The sequence below is a fragment of the Labrus mixtus genome, chromosome 20, assembly GCF_963584025.1.
Source record: "Labrus mixtus chromosome 20, fLabMix1.1, whole genome shotgun sequence".
Lineage (NCBI taxonomy): Eukaryota > Metazoa > Chordata > Actinopteri > Labriformes > Labridae > Labrus > Labrus mixtus.
Window position 1 is genome coordinate 19,002,068 of NC_083631.1, and position 19,432 is coordinate 19,021,499.

Genomic DNA, 19,432 nt, shown 5'->3' on the forward strand with positions numbered 1-19,432 from the left:
CCCTGACTTTATTTGTCTCTTTTTCACTTTAACTCCAGCAGGCTTTCTGTCTCCCTCTCCTGCTCATCCTTTATTAGTTTCCATTTACTGCCTCCTGTCATGTTCCTTTTGTCAATAAATGAATGTGATATGGTTGGGTTTGACGGTTTAAGTGCACAAGCACTAAAGTGAACTATCCATTTTGACATCAATGCTTTTCACACTCCTCCTGAACTTCTGTAACCATTGTTCGTTTTCTTTGGCAATATCGAAAGCCTTTTACATCATCAACCTGTGCCTTTTAAAAAAAATCATTTGACCACCAAAACACAAAATGATCTGTTTTCTTTACATAAGAAACTGTTTTCTTGTGTTTTTATCTAGAAGGTGTCATTCACACTTTCATGTTTTTCTGTCTCGACTTCTGCAATGCCCTTTTCACTTGCCAAATGGCCCTGGCAGGCCTTCAGCTGTTTCAAAATGCAGAAGCCTTTTTTTTTTTACTTGGACGGGGCTGTACGTACCACTCTTATTTTAGCCGTGCTGCATTGGCTGCCTGTGAAGTTCAGAATCGATTTGAAAGTTCTTTTAATCAGTTGTAAAGCACTTCATAGCTTAGTTCCTGCCAAAGTTTCAAAGCTACAAGGCCCTTTCACCTGAGCGTCTACTGAAGACATCCAACAAAAACCACTTGGCAATGCTGTATATCAAACGTAAAACCAAAGGGGACTGTTCAAAAAGATATTTCAAAACCCATTTCTTCAGGCCCAGATAGCCTAGCGGTCCATGAACGGAGGCTGTAGGCTTTGAAGCAGACGGCCAAGGTATGACTCTGACTGTCTGCACTCTGCGCCATGTCATTCCCCACTCGCTCATCCCAGTTTCCTAACTATCGTCCTCTACACAAAATAATCTAAGAAACACTTCTTTATGGTGGCTTTTACTTTAGTTTGATGGGTTGCTCTAGGTTGAGATCGGTTTCTGTTCGTATTTGTCTACAAGCATGTACATTTACATTTACGTCTGATGGTTTTACTCTTCAAGTGCTTCGCTTTTGGTAGTCAAGTATTGTTAATATAAAGCACTTATTATCCAAAGGTGCCATCAGGTATATAAAGAACACTTTTTTAATACTTACATCTGATCTTGAAGGAGAAAAAGATGAAACAAGAAAAGAAACAAGAAAAAAATGGTGTATTGCTCGAGTATGGTTGTGTTCAGTATCGATATACTGTTTTTGTGTCTGATCATCAGCACAAGTAAAGAAGCAGCCAGGCAGGCAGCACTTGTTTGTTGCAAAGCATTGAGTGATTTGTTCTTGTCTTGCCATGACCTTAAAGACTTACTCATACACAAACAAACTCTTGTGGTCTGTGTGGTCCTCTGCTAACCCAATCTCATAAGTGGAATCAGCACACACCAAACGCACTTCCTCCTACATAGTTGGCCAACAAGTTGCAAATGTTTTAACACTGTGTTTACCCTTATAAAACGTCAGTCTGATAGCTTATAGTAGTGCTGATATTATGGCCTGTTGTAGCTGTCAAACTGATAACTTTACACTGAGGAGGCTGTTTTGAAGCTTTTTGTAAAAAGTCAAAGTGTGGAAAATCAACAACTGCCAAAAAACAGTTTCATCATGATTGCGGGAGCCAATAAATGTGTTGTGTTTTTTTAAGTTAGACAGTGTGCGGGAGTTTACCTTTAAGTTTTTGACGGACACATTGCTCTCCTACGCACCTGTCTTATGAAATCGATGTGCAAGATTTTTTGCAGTCATCAAAGTCTTGGCTGCAAAAATGTTAAAAAAAGCTCATATTTATTTCACACACGTTATTATTTCTCAACATTTGACCAGTCATAATTAATACATCACTATAACTTTACACAGGCACTCTGGAATTAGTCAGATGTATCCTGTATAACAACACAACAAACAGCTAGGTAGCTTCTAGCTTGTCAGTAGGTCCAGTTGTTTTTTTTAATCATTGGGTTACTACAGAGGTTAATAAACCAGAGGTCCCCTTAGCTCCAAATCAAACAGACCCAGTGGTTAAAAGTGCTTCCCTGATGATCTTAAAACAGGAAATCACAATGTGTGTCAGGCTCAGTTGCAGCTAGCTTGTTTTGAAGTGCTAGCTTACTTTTTTTAAGATAAGGATTCCTTCCAGTTTTCATTGTTTACAAGGTTTTTATTTGGCACAGACTTAAACACAGGTGTCTCCTCTTCAAAAAAGAAAGAAAATATCTTGATCAGTGATTAAAGACATGGAGCTAAAGCAGTTTCACATCTGTGTTTCCATGACATCAGAAGGGACTGTGAGCTGAGCTGCTGTTAGCTTGTTTGTATTCAAACATGCTAGCTTGTTTCAGGATTGATTCCTTGAGTATAAGATGTTTACCAAGGCATCTTCTCCACCTCTTAAAAATAACTAGCTTTGGTTTTCAAAACCTGTAATAAAGCAGTTATATATATATATATAAAAAAAACTGGTTTCCCTTTGATTATGTTTGTAGTTAGCAGCAGCTAACTAACGCTCAGAAGCTAGCTTTCACATTTATATGTCGTGAAAGAAAACAATTGGTCAGCATTGTCAAAAAACAGCAGGCACTGTTCTTAAAGGTTAAACGACAGATTTTTAGAAGTAGTTTAATGTGACGCCTAACTGGAAAAAAACGGGAAAGAAATGTAGAAGTTTTGTATTTAACAGCCAAAGTCGACGTCACTGACAAAATCCTGAGGTGAAGCCCGAGAGATACGAGATGACATAATCCCCCGAGACTCGTTGTATTGTGTAACATTTGTTTCTCATTGCCGAATAATGCTAAACCAAAACATTTGTTTTTCATTATTTTGTTAGTCTGTTTGACTTCGTTGTTCATATCTGCAGCTCTTCAATCTCGGCCCCTGTTCTCTCTTTCCCACTCTCACACTCTCTCTCGCCCTCAACCTCTTCATATCAAAGCTCTCTCTCTCTCTCTCTCTCTCTCTGAATTAATGAGTGAATCAGTCGATTGGATAAAACTGAAGGTTGAGGGTTGATGAGTGCTCTTCAGCAAATTAAATGCAGCCAACAGTCACATATACATAAGTTATACACTCGAGCACTTCTATTCCTCTAACTTCTTCTTTCCTACCCTCAGTTATTTTTCTTGCTGTCTGGACCAAAACAGCAGGTAGTGTTTGCGGGGGAGTTAAGAGAGAGAGAGAGAGAGAGAGAGAGAGAGAGAGAGAGAGAAAGTGGCAGTGAAGGGGGGAGGGAGTGCGGGAGGAGGGCAGAGAGGAGAGGAGGAAAGTTGATTTTACTGTACTGGAGATTACAGGGTTGTGTATTTGTGTGTGCATGTGTGCGTTTCGCTGGACATGTTCAGGTCACACTGTGGAGGTAGATGTACTTCTGTTATGAGAGGAAATTAAGTGCCCTCCACACAAACACTCACAAGCACACACACAGGAACACACACACAGGAGCACACACAAAAAAAAACAGACGGAGAAAAAGAAGAGACAGACGTTGTTGGTGCAAAGATTACCACCGCAGATGTCTTTATTTTTTTTTTTTTAATCAATCCTGTTTTTCCAAACTCCATATTTCTTTCTCTTCAAATTATAAATTGTCTTTACAAGCAGTACTCAATATTTAATCTCAGTTTTTTTATTCAATTAATTTACAAAGCACTGACAGATTTTAATTAGCAATATCCTGTACCAAACAGTATAAAAAAACTGATAACCAAAGCCAATAGCAATTTTCAAGACTGTGCGAAATTTGCTTTACAGAGTTTATGGGGAACAAATGATGTTTTGTCCTGAGACAGTTAACACACAGTCTTTCCATCAAAACAAACTAATTGACCCCTCACTCTATCACTTCCGGGTCACATTTGGTACATTCCCGTTTTCGGCAAAATTCTGTTGTCTGTGAATTTGTCTCAGCCAGGATTGGTAAAAGTTTCTGCTGATTGTAAATGTGTCTCAGTGCTGGTAAAAAAAACGTTTTGCATAATGTAAATTTGTCTTGAGCTTTTTAAAAGTGTTTAACATCAGCATAAATTAGAGAGTATTTTCCTCGTGCATCACACATTGTAAATGTCCCTCTGTGAACATAGACTACACTGAAGAAATTAAGCAACATTTTAACAAAGTGGTCCATGATTCAGACCAGAGCAAACAGACTCTAAGTGTGAAAATGCCCCAAATCATACTAACAGTTTGACTTACACTATCAACTATATGTTTTGGCATTAAGGCGTAGTTTGACACCGTTTCTAACGAAGTTTGATATCAGTCCTCGATCATGGCGATTTATTCCACAGACATGCCTCTGCTTTCTTAAAACCCTAGATTCTGTTTATCACTCTGCTCTTAGATTCATAACCGGAGAACCCTATACCACTCATCATGGTATTCATCACATGTAAGAACAGGATATTCGACCCTGTCTTACAAGAAGCACAAACAGTCAACGCTGGTTTCTGACTGATGTGGTTATCATGCCCAACACACACATAAATTAAATAGCAGAAACACTTCGACATCTCGGTGTGCAAGTTGGTCTTCCAATCCCATTCACTTAAAAGTTTGGTTGTCTTGTAAAATGTAGATAAAAACAGGAAGTGATGATTTGTCACAACCCCATATTCGATTGGAAATAGCACCAAGACAACGTGTCAAATGTTGAAACTGAGAACAGCAATATGTTTCCAAAAAGTTGGGACAGCGTCATGTTTACCACTTTCTTACACCACCTCGTCTTTCTTTCTGACAACACTCTCTAAGTGTTTTGTGAACTCAGAGGACCAATTTCTTGTAATTTCCAAAGTGTGGACTGTTTTACCAGAAGCTCTTCCAGGTTGCCATTAGCAGAGGCACTTCACTTCCAGCGTCTCATTAAAGGCAGTATTTAGTCTGGCAGCTGTACGAGTGTGAACAAGGCAATTGTGACAAAAAATTATGAGCGCTGTGAAATGAAGCAGAGTGACAAACGGGGAGTGCGACGGCAACGGAGAGCGATTAAGAGAGAAAGTAAAGGTAATTAAAAGTGACAGAGAAGAGGCAGATCAATGAAGCAGACAGAAGGAGTGGTATGAAAGGAAAAACTCTTGACAGGCGGACGGGCTGTGACGGACAGTTATCTAGAAAAGAGACGGAGTGAATGAAAGGCAGTGAATGAGAGAGAGAGAGAGAGAGAGATGGAGTGAATGGGAAAGAGGATAAGGGTGGAGGTGTGAGCTGGACCATGTAAAATCATTTTGTGCCAGATTTCTTTCACAGTGCTGGCACGGAGCTGAATCTGAAATCGAACTGAGCGCGAAGGCAGCCAGACTGTAGTGTCTCCTGTTTTCTCTAATTGAATGTTGCATAGTATTCTATTGACAGGGGGTAACATACTGTAGCTGATGATCTCAGGTCCAACACCATTACAAGGTACTGTATCCTCTTTTCACGAGTGTGACAGAATCATTCAATCCTTTTTTTTTTTTTTATGCAGCGCAAAAAAAATACAACAAAAGATCTACTTTCCTTAGGGAGCGGGTCCCGACCCTCGAAGAGTACAGGTCTCAAAGAGGGACCTTAGAGGTACTTAGCGGAAGAAACCTCGAGCAGAATCAGACTCCCTCTTGATCTGCCGTGTCCCGATGGGCCCAGAAAGTCTGGCAAGATAAACTCAATATAACAAAGAGCACGGTGTAGACCTGCTCTTTCTGTAAAGTGTCTTGAGATAACATTTTTTATGAATTGGAGCTACACTGTACAAATAAAGATTTGTCGATTTATTGTAAGTGGAATAGATGGCTTGGCTGAAAGATACAGATACAGAGAGAGAGAGAGAGAGAGAGAGAGAGAAGGCAAGCAAGCAGATCAAAATCAGCAGGCTGTCTTCAACAACAACACGAGATGTCATACATAGGAAGTCAGATATCAGTAAGCTATTAGCCTTGTTGGGTAGGAGACTATACTGGTTGGGTTTTATCTCGGTTTTGGTGTCACGGTTCAGTACTAGTTTGGTTCAACAGGAAGAAACAACAAAAAGTCCACGATGCATATTTCTAGTTTAATTTTCTAGTTTTATTTAGATCTATGTGTGATAGTAGGAACAGTCTGTCTGTAGTGTATCAAACATGAAACAAATAAAAACATATAAATATAATGATACATCAGAAGAATTCAGTAACATCTCCTGATCTGAAACTATAAAATACATGCTACATTCTAAAATAGGAATGTGCCTTCATGTATCATATTTATGATTAATGAAGTGTGCGGTCACATGGCTTGAAGTGTCACAGGAGGTCCATCCATCTGCTGTTAGTGAACAGCGGGTGCAGCCGTTATTCATTCCCAATCACTCCTCATTAAAGGACGATTGACAGGCTCATGTGAACACAGGAGATCAGAATGGAAAAAGAAGAGTTGTGATAAAATCGTGATTGTGACCCTGCCATAAAAACCATCGTGATGTATTTATTCAGCGCACCCCTAGTTTCTAATGACACACAACTCTGTGAACCTGAACTTTCTCCACACAGCTTATTCAAAGTAGCTGGCGGGTCTTGTAGCTCAGCTGTGCTATCGTGCTTTATTATCTCTCTGTCTTTGTCAGTTTTGTTGTGTCTTCTTTTTCTTCTTTGTTTAAAGGTCCCATATTATGCTTTTTCTGGGTTTATATGCCCTTTAGTTTGTTTTCCAGGTGTCCTGTGCATGTTTAGGCACATCTATGTGCAAAAATTCAAAGTCCGCGGAAACGCGGCTTCTCCTACGTCCTCCTGTTAGCTGTAGCATTAGCCGCATGTAACGCTCGGTTCTAGCCCCCCTCGATAAAAATTTGTCAGTCCGACGTCATTGTCAGTGTGAGATCACTGATCTAAGCCCATTGGCTCGTTGTGGCAAGCCCGTTAACTTCTGTAGCACGCCCACGATATGCCGTAGCCTGCGGTAGCACAGTAGTGCTAAGGTGCTAATGTTTATGCTCCCCTCGGACGGAGCCAGTGGCTGCATTCCCAATATGGTAAAAGAGGCGGGACATTTCCGAGAACCGTGCTGAGCAACTGACCAATAACGACAGAGCGGATCGGCAGACCAATCAGAGCAGACTTGGCCCACGTGGGGTCTAACAGTGTGGGCTCAACAGAGCGTAGCTGACGGACTCAGAGCGTAGAGGGAGCAAGGAGGAGCAGTACATGAAAACAGACACTTTTTTCGGACTTTAGCTATTGTGAACGTACAAAAGTAGGTACATAGATTAAATATACGAACCCCAAAAAGGGCATAATATGGGCTCTTCAATAGCAGTTTGTTAATAGTTACTGCATTACCGCCACCTGGATTGGGGTTTGGGTACTGCCATGTGTGACTGTCTTTTTCTCCACTCATACGTCTAGCAAATGATAGCAGAACTTTATTTTATGAAACAATAAAAAAAAAAGAAAGAGGGAATATAAATCAATCATTCAAATCAAATCATGGATCCAAATGGAATATGTAAAATGTTTGCCGCTCTAATTCTGTAACAAAATCGGTTTAGCAGGAACATTTGACAGCCACACACTCGTAGTGAACATACTGCTCATGAGCTGTCAGTGTGTGAGCTCACAAACACTTTGAGAGAGTGTGACGCGAGTGGAGTGAAATGAAATGGCCAAGTGTCTCTCCCCGCTGTGGTGGCCTCCGTTTTCAGGCACGAATATGAATTAGAAACATCCACGTTATTAATAAACCATAACGAGTATAATTAGAGTTAAGAAACGCCGGTCGGTCAACGTGACAGATCTTTCGACATCTGATTCAAACCTGTTTTTGCGAAATTGTAATAGATTGTTTTGTTTACACTGCCTGTTACATGTCCTACGATCGACACCAGCGAGAGGTCACACTTTCCCTGCCAAGTGAAATCATCTGTGTTTTTTCCCTCCCTGAAGAGGGACGAGCTGCATCAACAGGAAAAATCAACAGGAAAAATGATAGATACAGAGCTGGAGGAGGAGAATAGAGAAGGAGGAGAAGGAGGAGAAGAAGAAGAAGAAGAAGAAGAGAGGATTGAGTGATGGAAGAGAAAGAGAAAGAGGAGGAGTGATATGGGTGTGCTGACTCACTCTGACCCTGCTGCCTGCTTCACCAGCAGCATCGTGCGTATTTATACATCGGCGTAGGCTGTTCGGCCCCCTTATATAAGGCCTTAAACACACAAACACACACACACACACACATGCACACATCGAAAGGGGAGGTGCCCAAGGTGAATGGCATGTTTTGTTCGGATTATTGACTTTCTTCCTCTTGCTTTTTCTTCTCTATCATCTGGCTCTCCTTCCCCCCTGTTGCATCAGCTTCTTCTTTGAGTCTTTCACCTCACTCGACAGGATGTTTCCTGTTCCTCGAGACCGTAGGAAGAGCAAGAAACAGAAACGGGAGCAGCAGTCTGGCCTGCCTCAGACCTGGCTCCTCGCTGTTTAGACACTGTGCCAGCTCCTCTGCCAGGCGGTGGTCAGGGTGAAGATCTGATGGAGAGGTTTCTGTAGTCAACTCAGTGAACCCAGCCAGCCAGTCAATACATCAGTCTATGTGGGAAATCAAACTGTCATCTTATGTCTCGCTTAGCAAGGAAACAGGTTATCCTGTCGATAAAAGTGGGTGTTCTACCAGGGAACACTGTGTGTCTGTGTGTGTGTGTGTGTGTGTGTGTGTGTGTGTGTGTGTGTCAGTCGTACACTGTAGATGATGTACTACTACAGCTGTAGATTAATAAATATGACTAACTAGAGAGCTCCATCACACTGAGTACCAAACCTGACCTCGGAAAATGACAGTATCTAAATCAGGGACATCACAGCATGCCTCTGCGTCTCTCTCACACACACACACACATTCAGTACACACACATTGATATACACACTCACATCCACCCGCAACTCATTAGAGAAAACGGATATGTATAATATAATATAATAATAATATGCCAACAATTCAAGAACAGGATATACTGGTTCTCTGAAAAAAGGGAGAAGAGATGGAAAGAGAAGTGTAGCATAGCATATGACAGGGTAATGTTGAGTAGATTAGCATAGGCTGAAGTAGCATAGCATAGAGTAGTGTGGTACATTGGATAATTCGAGTAGACTGACATAAGATATGCATGGTGTAATGAGGCTTGTCTTAGAAAAGTGTGGAGTACAGTAGCGTAGTTTAAGCCGGTCATACATTGTTATTTCAGCCCGATTTAGACACGATTTTCAAGTTGTACCGCTAATATTGAAATTGGGATGAGTAACCCAATCGCTGCCGTCAGTCATGCAGTATTCTCACACTTGGCACAACGGCCAATCACAGCCTGATAAGCGGATCTGAGCGGCCACAGGATTTTCTGACATGTTTGATGTTTCGGTTTGCACGGCTGCTCACAACTGCAGAGTGAGAGCAGAGCCACGAGCCGCCTCCTAGAATTTGGGACTTTTTTTTTTCTGACTGTGACTGCAAAAACTGACTTTTAATTAATTATCTAAAAAAAATATAGATTTCCTGTCATATGAATAATTGGCAGATCGTTTCAGCTTCTTCTGTAAGGATAAATGCGGCCTTTTTCCTGCTGTTTCACTGGATACGACATACATAGGGAGCAAAACATGCACGCTGCCCTGTGCATGCTGTGACCTGCTCTTTCTTGGGGAAAAAGACTTGTTAAAATCATTGCTTTTCGGGCCACCGTAAGAGCATGTTCACACTTGCATGGCAGTTATTCGAGTCACAGAACTACAGAGGAACTGGGAGGAAAATATTGAAGTGACAAAACATAGCTGGTTTTATCTGCAGGAAGAAAAATGAGGACCGCTTGACTTTTTTTTTCTGATTTTGACTGCAAAAAATCTACTTTTAATTAATTATCTAAAAAAATATAGATTTCCTGTCATCTGAATATTTGACAAATTGTTTCAGCTTCTTTATCTAAGGATAAATGCGGCCTTTTTCCTGCTGTTTCACTGGATACACCATGCATAGGGAGAAAAACATGCACACTGCCCTGTGCATGCTGTGACCTGCTCTTTCTTGGGGAAAAATACTTTAAAATCATTGCTTTAGGGTCACCATAAGAACATGTTCACACTTGCATGGCAGTTATTCGAGTCACAAAAATACAGAGGAACTGGGTGGAAAATATTGAAGTGACAAAACATAGCTGGTTTTATCTGCAGAAACAAAATGAGGACCGGCGCTTGCTGACGGACTCTTGTCTTTAAAAGGTTATTTGTGTGGCAGTATTAAGAGTGTGTCTCTCTCTGTTGGCTGGGGAAGGATTCCTGAGGTGCTAACTGCTGTGTGTAGTGTAATTTAACACCCAGCCAGTGTCACAGGTAGACTCTACAGGTTCACTACATGACCGTGTACAGCAGCAGTAACCTGATCCAGAGTCACAGCTGCTGTGATGTAACTGTAAAAGAGAGGACAAAAGAAAAACAGGTGCATAACATTTTTGAGGTAAATAAATTGGAACCGTGCCTGTATTAGTATATCAAACTGCAGTGTGTGTGTGTGTGTTTGCTTTCCATGCTGTACAATGAATAATAAAGGCACACAGGCAGGGTGCCAGCTACACCTGAGTCAGACTGAGAGAAAAGTGCACAGAGGGCACCGACAGGGCAGAGGGAAGCAGAGGAGGAGGAGGTTTGTGAGAGATTCAGGCAGTGAGCGTGCTTTCTTAATGCACCGTTTGATTTTTGACCCTTCACAGAAAAAACGCTTCTCTCATTTTGGAGAGTTGCTGGATGGCTCACTGAACCCTATAGGTGCTTTTTATCGGTGTTCCACGACAGCCGAGGGGAAACGGTGGGGCCCAGAAAACAAGAACAACAGGCATGGATGCATTCATACACGTACAACAGGAAGAGGAGTGTTTAAGGTGTGGTCCTGCTGCTCAGCTTTAGCAGCTATATCTGCATTGAAATGATCCTTACAAATGTAACTTTAGGTGGAGCAGAGGCCGGGCCAAGTTAACAGAGCAACATGTAGAGGAATGCTTCAAAGTGAGAAACACAAATACAGGAATGTGCTGCTAAGTGAATACTTCCTTATATTTAAATGTGTATAACTAGATCTATTAATAACATTAATAGTTACCTTTGCTTTATTAAACTGATAGCACTCATACTTTCTGTAGAGCTGTTTTCACGTATGCAATTCTTAAAAAAAAAAAAATCTAGATCATTTCAGAAGGATGTTCTCCTGACCTGGCTGTTCACATATGAACCTCACAGCGGGAGACGATCCCTGTGAACAGTTGTTACAATCAATTTCAATCTTTACACCTCTGCCCTCGGTTCTTTACGACCGTGTGTAAGCTGGTCTTGACTTTGTGACATTCAATAATCCACCTCTCTTTTTGAATTCCGGTTTTATTCTGCCGCGCTATATTTTGCTCAGGTGTTTTATTTTGTTTAGGCCCAAAGGTTGCCCCAAGTCCTGGATAGCGCACAGCTCTATTTCTGTAATCAATATATGTGTGTGTGCGTGTGTGCGTGCGTGCGTGCGTGCGTGCGTGCGCGCGTTGGTTAGGGATTTGGCAGTTCCAATTCTCCAAAAGAGCAGCTGCCTTGAAGCAATATGTGCACACAGCTCTTACCGTTTCTATCTCTACCTTCATCCCTGCACCCTCACGCTGTGTGCTCAATCTGCAATATCACTGGAACGTGTGGGTGGTTTGTGTGTGTCTGTGCGTGTTTATACGTGTGTGTGCGTGTGCGTGTGTGTGTGATATCATTGCAGTGCGTGGGTGGTGTGACCAAAGAGAGGATATTGCGTGGGAGTGAAGTACCATTGAGGTGCACATGATTTGTGCGTGTGCATGTGTCTTTGTATTAATTATAACCCCTGTGATCGCTGCAAGTTCGACAATAGAAAAGAAAGAGATGGAGTGTGAGAGAATAGCTGTTCACTACATATGTAAATGAGACAGTGGAGACTTATGATCTGATCATGATACTAACAGTGCTGAGAAAAAAATCAGTAATTTAAAACTGTGAGTCCTAAACTTCTACTTGTTGATTTGGCCTTTTACAGTAATGAGTCAAGTTTGATATACTGACGTTTTGAGCAGTCAGTATATTATTTTGCAGCTAAAACTTTTAAAGAGGCAGTCTACAGCAGGGGTTCCCAAACTTGTCAGCTTGCGACCCCCATTATGACGGTGATAGATACTTGGGACCCCACATTTGACGCACTAGGTCAAAACACTGGCATTAAAACAGCAAACAATAGCCCAAACACCATCATATTATTTTTTGTAATTTATTGTAAGAAACTACTTTTTTTACCTACTGTATTTTCAAATGAATGGGTGAAATATCCAATTTTAAACCATTTTTATATGTTTTTGAAAGGAATCTCGCGACCCCCCAGTGGGCCGCGACCCCCACTTTGGGAACCACTGGTCTAGAGTGTTCTCCACGTATTTGGAATAGAAAGTTTTCATGATGCAAATACGATCTGGTAAAGATTGAACCTGTTGGGGATTGACTGGTACATGTTTGTGCAAGTGGTCTAACGTGTGTACTTTGTGAAGATCTCCTGTTACATGCTGAAGAAGAGCATCAGGTTAAAAGTACAATTAGGGGTGCTGTCCTTTGGAATGGAAGTCAACAACAAAACTCACGATAACTGATGTTGTGAGAAAGTGCGTCTGAAATATCAAAGACGTGCGGCTCTTTATCGTTAAGAGTCAGCACCATTGATTAAAGCAGAATATTATATTGTATAGAATATATCACAAGTAAAATGTCTCGCAAAAACTCCATATCAGTGTTTTAAATGTTGCCATTTTTAAATTCAGCGTGGATAAAGTGAACTATTGGCTTGTCTGTATTAGAGCCCGACCGGGAGTTTGGCGCCGATACAGATATTGGGAGGAGAAAAGAAATCAGATACTGATATATTAGCAGATATCTTTCTTAGATCTATGTTGGATCAGTAGCGGCAGACAGATATACTGTAGATCTACACATGTGTTGCATTGATCCCTCAAATGTCGTTATCAAACACTTGTGGAAAAGATTGAAGACAAGATGGTCACTCAACTGGAGAGTGATAATGCTTGTTTGATTGTTGTAATCAGTATAGCACACTCTGCTGGTGACAACCAGAAAGAGAACTTTATAGTTTGCTCAAATGTAATGCTGTTTGACTGGTGAATAAATCTAGTAATATCGGCGCTTATCTGCGATAACATTAGCCGATAACGATAGTCACCGGATAAGCTAATATGGCCGATTTATCATTCAGGTTCTAGTCATTAAGTTATTTTTAATTTCCAGCCAGAGGTTATGTTCACATACATCACTTTTTATTCTTATGCTGCAGCTTCTTTATTTTTCTGCTATTATTGATCGATCTACTTATTTGCGTCTTGCAATTAGTTAAATGCCTGTTTGGCATTTTGTTTACGTCTAAAATAACGTCTCGACAGCGACCGTCTTTGCATTAGCTTAAAAATCTGAAGCTGTTTTCGTCTACCATCACAGAAAAAGACAGAAAAGCATCAAATCTTCACAAATGAGAAGATGAAACAAGAAGCTGTGACGCTTAAAGAATTACATTATCATTAGGTGATTGTCAAAATAATGGGTGATTTATTTTGTCTGTCAGTCATTTAATTTATTCATTCATTAAAAAAAGCTTATTTTTAAGAGATTCCATAATCCACTTTAAGAGCAAGATGATTCAAACATGTTTTCAGGGTTTCAGTGGTCGCTCTCTCACCTGTTGTTGTTGCTGCTGATACCACCACACTCTGTATTTGTCACTCAGACATACACACAGTGTAAATATACAATCATGTGGACTGAGCTTGTGTGTGTGTGTGTGTGTGTGTATGTGAGATATTTTTAGCCCTCCTGTTCGTCGTGCTTGTCAGTGTAGCTGACACTGATCAGGGTGGAGAAGACTCGCTGTGCATCGAAGCGCTTGCGTGTTTCTGCACCGCTGATCGTTACCTAAATGAAAAGTGCAATCATGTTCTGCTTTTCATCTCATTTAGATTCTCTGTGTAGAGCTTCTCTTTTCTCTTCCATGTGTGTTTTTGTTATTTCCAATAAATCTGTGCCATGGGAGAAAAAAAGTCAAGCAGGAATCTGTAGTCAAGGCAGATTACTTGAGGGCAAACTTTCCAAACAATATTGCTCGGTTAATAAGAAGTCACTCTGTCTGCACTGCAACATAAATACGAGGTGACATTTTTTCTGTACATTCTAATCTAGATATTTGGAAGATGCTTTTATGCAAAGCGGCTGACAATGAGTCAGGATCAACAATAAGAGGAGTGTGGGTGTTAAGACACAAGCAGCATCCCTCTGTACATTTATCAACACGAGAGCTTTTCAGAGGTTAAATGAAAGCTGCTTCCAACGGCGCAGAGAGAGAAAAATAACTCTTATTCAGACGGACAAAAATTCATCTTGTTACTTCAAATTTGAGAAATAAGTCGACAAAGTTCGAACTAACCCGTGATGTAAGACAGTGCATAGGCTCAGATTGTGTTTCAAGGAGAGACTGTCTGAGTTTCTTTGGAACATTATCAGTTTCTCAGTGGGTCGTGAGTGGAAAGATTTGACCTTTGCAAATGTGGTTCAATAACTTTTTTTTTCTCTCTCTCTCTTCCTCCACAGTGTGTTGTTTTGTGGTCCACAAACGGTGCCATGAGTTTGTCACTTTCTCCTGTCCGGGCGCTGATAAAGGACCTGCATCAGATGTGAGTACAGATAAATCCAATCTTTTCAAATGGTCATGCTGGAGAAATAATGAGGAGACTGCTTAGACATTTCCTCTTTTTAAGCCCTCATCAGCTGTGAAAACCAGTTTCCAGGTTGAATAGCATCCATCTCTTTACTCCTTCTGATTCGCCTTTTACTGTCTTGTAGTAGCACTGTATCATCAGACACAGAAAAACAATTCAATTCAAAACAAATGTTATCTCGAGACACTTTCCAAAAACAGGTAGAAAACCTTACTCGTTGCTTCATTACAAAGACCCAACGTTAATCCATCATGAGCATAGCACTTAGCAACATTTAGCAAAGTTACAGTGGCAAGAAAAACCTTCCTTAGGGGGAGATGATTAGATGCAGGAAAAGGGATAGGGACAAACAGGAGGGGGTTCACAGCAGCAGGCAGTCCCCAAAAAAGATCCTGGGGAACCTACGAGACATGAGAGCTCAGGGCCTCCCAGGAAAATATGTGGTTAGTAACTAAGATTTACAGATAGTGACCTGCAGTTATATGCATTTGATGGAAAAAAAAATAAAGAAAACAAAAGATGCTGTATCCCCAACCTGAAGACTGCCACAGCCCAAATATTCAGAAACCCCCCCAGACCTCTAATCACACAACTCTGATCAACAAGTGACCCCAACGTATACTATCTAAGTGACAATAGGCCTAAATCATTTCAGTACAAAATAGGAAATAAATCCCCTCAATTGATTTTTCCCACCAACAGAATAGCTGAAAGACAGAAAACCATTTTACCAATCCATTGTAAATGGCCCTACTCATGTAAGTAGATGGAAATCCCTGAAAACAGCAGTGACAACAATACAACACCAACATTTTTAAGATACTGTGCATAGGTTTATATGTACCATGTTGTGTAGTGTTTTGTGTTAGCCATACACTCCCATATACATCCGCTTTATGAATAACAAATCAAACAGATCCAATCCAATCCCCTATTATAAACACATGCACATCATTGTTATATATCATAAGTCGTGTGTCGTATCTTATTAATCATCTTCACATCCTCTTGACCATCCCATCTGCTATAACAAGAAATACCTTGAAGTGATACTTTGGCCATAATCTCATCCACTCTATGTGAATGAGTTGAGAAGAAGTGTCTGTCTCTGATTTCTATTCTTTAAATGTGAGTCCGTTCTCTAAGCTGTTCTATTAGGATGACAACATTAGTCTCCGTTCTTCTCTCGAGAGCCCTCTCAGGATGCCATCCTCCTCCTCCTCCTCTCTCAAACCTCTGGGGTCTTAAAGTTCCTCGCCCATGTCTTCCCTCCCTCTGGAGAGCCCATTGTCAGTCTGACAAGTGCACTTAGTGAGCCGCCTCCAGAGGGAACACTGGTCTTCACTGTTCGGCTTCCTCTTACTGTTTCACTTCTCTAGTCAGGGCCATGGTCGAGTATCCCAACATACCCTAAAGATTCTCCAAAAAAAAAAGTCTAAGTTCTTGTTTTCCTCAATATCTACAGATTTTAGTATTAAAATGATTTATTTCTGTGTTGATAATTTGTCCTTGTAAACAGATGGAGCACATCTCTCTAGTTCAAGAACACAAACGATGTTGTGCTTGTAATAAGTCATTGGCAGCTGTTTCACATTGATTCATCCACTGCTTTGTAGCTAGCTAAAAATTAGATTCATGCAAGTGCACAGTGAAGGTCATTACTCTTAAATGTCAACGTCACACTGGTGATACACTGAAGAACTTTTCAGAGACTGGGAAAGATAAACTGTTTGTGCATCTCTGCAGGTAGTAAGTGCACATTTATGGATAACATGCCATGTTAACAACACCATAAAGTCATTCCTTTAAATGCAGGAAAACAACCTTTTGAACCCAGCAGTATCCTGTTTCATTAGTCACCTCATATGTCGTCCCTTTCTTCCTTCTGTACATTCCCTCTCCTCCTTTTCTGTCACTTAGATTTCTATCTTTGCCTTACATTGAACTCTCTTCTACCGCTGTCTCTCTCGCCACCATCCCTCCCTTTTTTTTTTTTCATCCTACTCTGCTCTCTACATCCTCTATTTAAATGCCACTCCACTCAGGGGGGCCCTGCTCTTAATTACGGGGCCTCACCATCCCCACCTTGTTATTTCCTTAATGAGTTCATGGTCTTAGGACCTTTGCGCCTGCACAGTGGGAACGTCAGGAATCTGTGCTCCAAGCAAGCTGCACATTTAAATATAGGAGCAGAAGGACATTTTTTACATCAGGGTTCTCCATTGGTTATGTAAAATTGAATTTTGTGATGTAAACATATTGAGGGGAAAAAACAGATAAAGGACTAGATTGATTTGGTTTTTTTTAACTGAGGGAGCATCACAGATAACTGAAACAGCTGTTTGATTATAACAGTGCTTACACTTGGCCCTGGAATGTTATGGAACACCATGGTCAAGATTTTCTAATAACAGAGTGAGATTTGTACAGCTTGACACCATGCGTTCGCCCACGCACACCTGCACAGCGATGTCCTTTTGAACTCTTGAGAACAATACATTGTCAACACATAGACGCAGTTATGTTCCAGTCCCCCTTTTTCAGCATGATCGGGCTGCATATTTATGTGTCCTCAACAGCTTCATCTGTCAAATAGTTAATTACCACAATGAATGGTTCGGATGAGTCACACTGTTTAAAATTCAGGTTTGCCATGTGGGCAAAGGGAAAATAAAATCCTCGGTTTTCCTCCTTCTGTTGTTTTTTTTTTTTTTTGACAAGATTATGGAAATCCTCCTTTTATATGTAAGAGAACACTACCATGAATACCCAGGAATCACAGAGGCAGATTCTTGTTTTATGGAATATTTTTAGTAACCGGAAGTGCCAAATGTCAGGAGAATTGTCAATGAAGAAATTTAAAAAGAAAGGTTATGTAATTAGTCTTGGAGGCAACAGTACCAGTTGAGGTCTTGGGACTTGGTTAAACAGGCCTTATGATCACAAACTCAAACACTTAGAGGACTATCGCTCTGCACTATTGTTGGTGCCTGTCAGGGTAAAAAAAGAAAAGGTGTATTATAGCTATGTCCGTATTAGGGAACTGTGCAATTTTTCTGTTTAATGTTCCTAAAAGAAAGTGTTCTGTTTGCTAGCTGTTACAGTTATAGATTTCACCAATGGTGTGTTTGCTGCATTTCGTCAGATACTGTAAGTCTCAAACATATTTGTTGTTTTTTTTCCATGAGGCCAATGCAAAGCCAAGGCAGATGCTTAGGAATGAATTAGGGCGCCACTGACCACAGCACCTCTAGTGTCAATCTCGGAACCCCTCAGCTATCATCGCACAAAGACATAAACTCTGGGAGTGACGGTCAACTTTTTGCGCTCCTGGTCTAGCCATCTGTTAGGCATAGAGGTCCCGTGTTCCACTCTTTGTGCTCTCCACGCAAACTGTTTTTCTGTCAAAAGCCAAAGCTGATTGCGTCATCTGCTGTCTGTGGATGTAACTAAGGTATTTCAAACCAGGACACTTAACAGAGTAAATGGAGATTATTGCAGCGCTGACCACATGATCCTATCCAGCCTCCGACTGGTTGTAAAGACCTCTGACGCGAAGGTGAGCTTCTGGTCTTGCTTTCCGAGAAGTACAGTCTCAGGGCAGATCGCTTTGCCTCGTGCCATTTTAGGTCAACTTAACTCAATATCGAACCTAGCTCTCAGTTGTAATTGCCTGAGAGCAGGTTTTCCTCCCAGGCACGGAGAGGTGAGGTAGTCCACCTCTTCTAAGTTACCAGTCTGGCTGCTGCTGCTTAGATTATGACCCCAAAGACTCGCATAGGGTCATTTCCAGCCTCCTCAGTTCAGCTATACTCCTCAGTGAGGCTGGTAGAAGGACAGATCTACAACAGAATTTCCATACAAGCTGATATTGCTAAGGGAACGTGGGAGTTTAAACCATTTCATGTTGTATAAATTGGCTCTTCTCTCCACTTTCTCAACCTTGGTGTGGGGGATTTAGTAGAGGACACATAAACTGGGGGGCAGGTCATACTGAGGGCACCACAGTTTCTGCTTGTAAAGTAGTAATGTCTCGTCAATGTTAACGAGGCCTTTTATGGTTCCTCTCCTTAACTGGTAACTCTAGTCTGTTTCTTTAGGGCATGCAGTACACCACCGCTCAAACCTCTCTGATGGTATCTCTGATACTGCCGGTATGGGTGTTCCTGTTCCATTAATGTGGAAACACTGATTGTCAAATGTATTTTTGGTGATGGATATGCCCCTAGATTTTTGGTGTTTGGACAAATTTCCTGCACATGTTGCATTAAGTTTTAACAGAAGCTCGGTGCATGCAATACTAGTTTAGGACAGTGTGGACCTGAAAGAAACAATGGTGAATCCATTAAACATAGAAGAGCACTCATAGGGCCAAGGCCTCAACCAAGACCACTGGTCAAGTTTGGCAAATCAGGATTCTGGATGGATGGATTCACCGAAGGATGGATGGATGGATGGATGGACGGATGGGTGGGTGGGTGGATGGATGAATGGATGAATGATTGAAGGGACTTATTTTGATCCCAAACATGGTAATTACAGAAAAACTCCAAGCTATCATTTCATTTTGGTTAGACAAATTTAGATTCACCCCAAATGTTGATGTTTTTTTTTCTTTCGACCATACTACACTTTGATATTTCCTTGAAAGTCCTGGTATTTGTCTGCAATATTTA

The 19,432-nt window shown here is 41.0% G+C and overlaps 1 protein-coding gene across 1 annotated transcript in view; it reads left to right on the plus strand.

The window, feature by feature from the left end:
* LOC132954137 (protein kinase C beta type-like) overlaps positions 1 to 19,432 on the plus strand; it is an 82,584-nt gene that overhangs the window by 15,889 nt on the left and 47,263 nt on the right. The window contains exon 3 of the mRNA XM_061026611.1: positions 14,629 to 14,711. Within this exon, the coding sequence (XP_060882594.1) occupies positions 14,629 to 14,711 (83 nt within the window). The remainder of the gene's footprint in view (positions 1 to 14,628; positions 14,712 to 19,432) is intronic.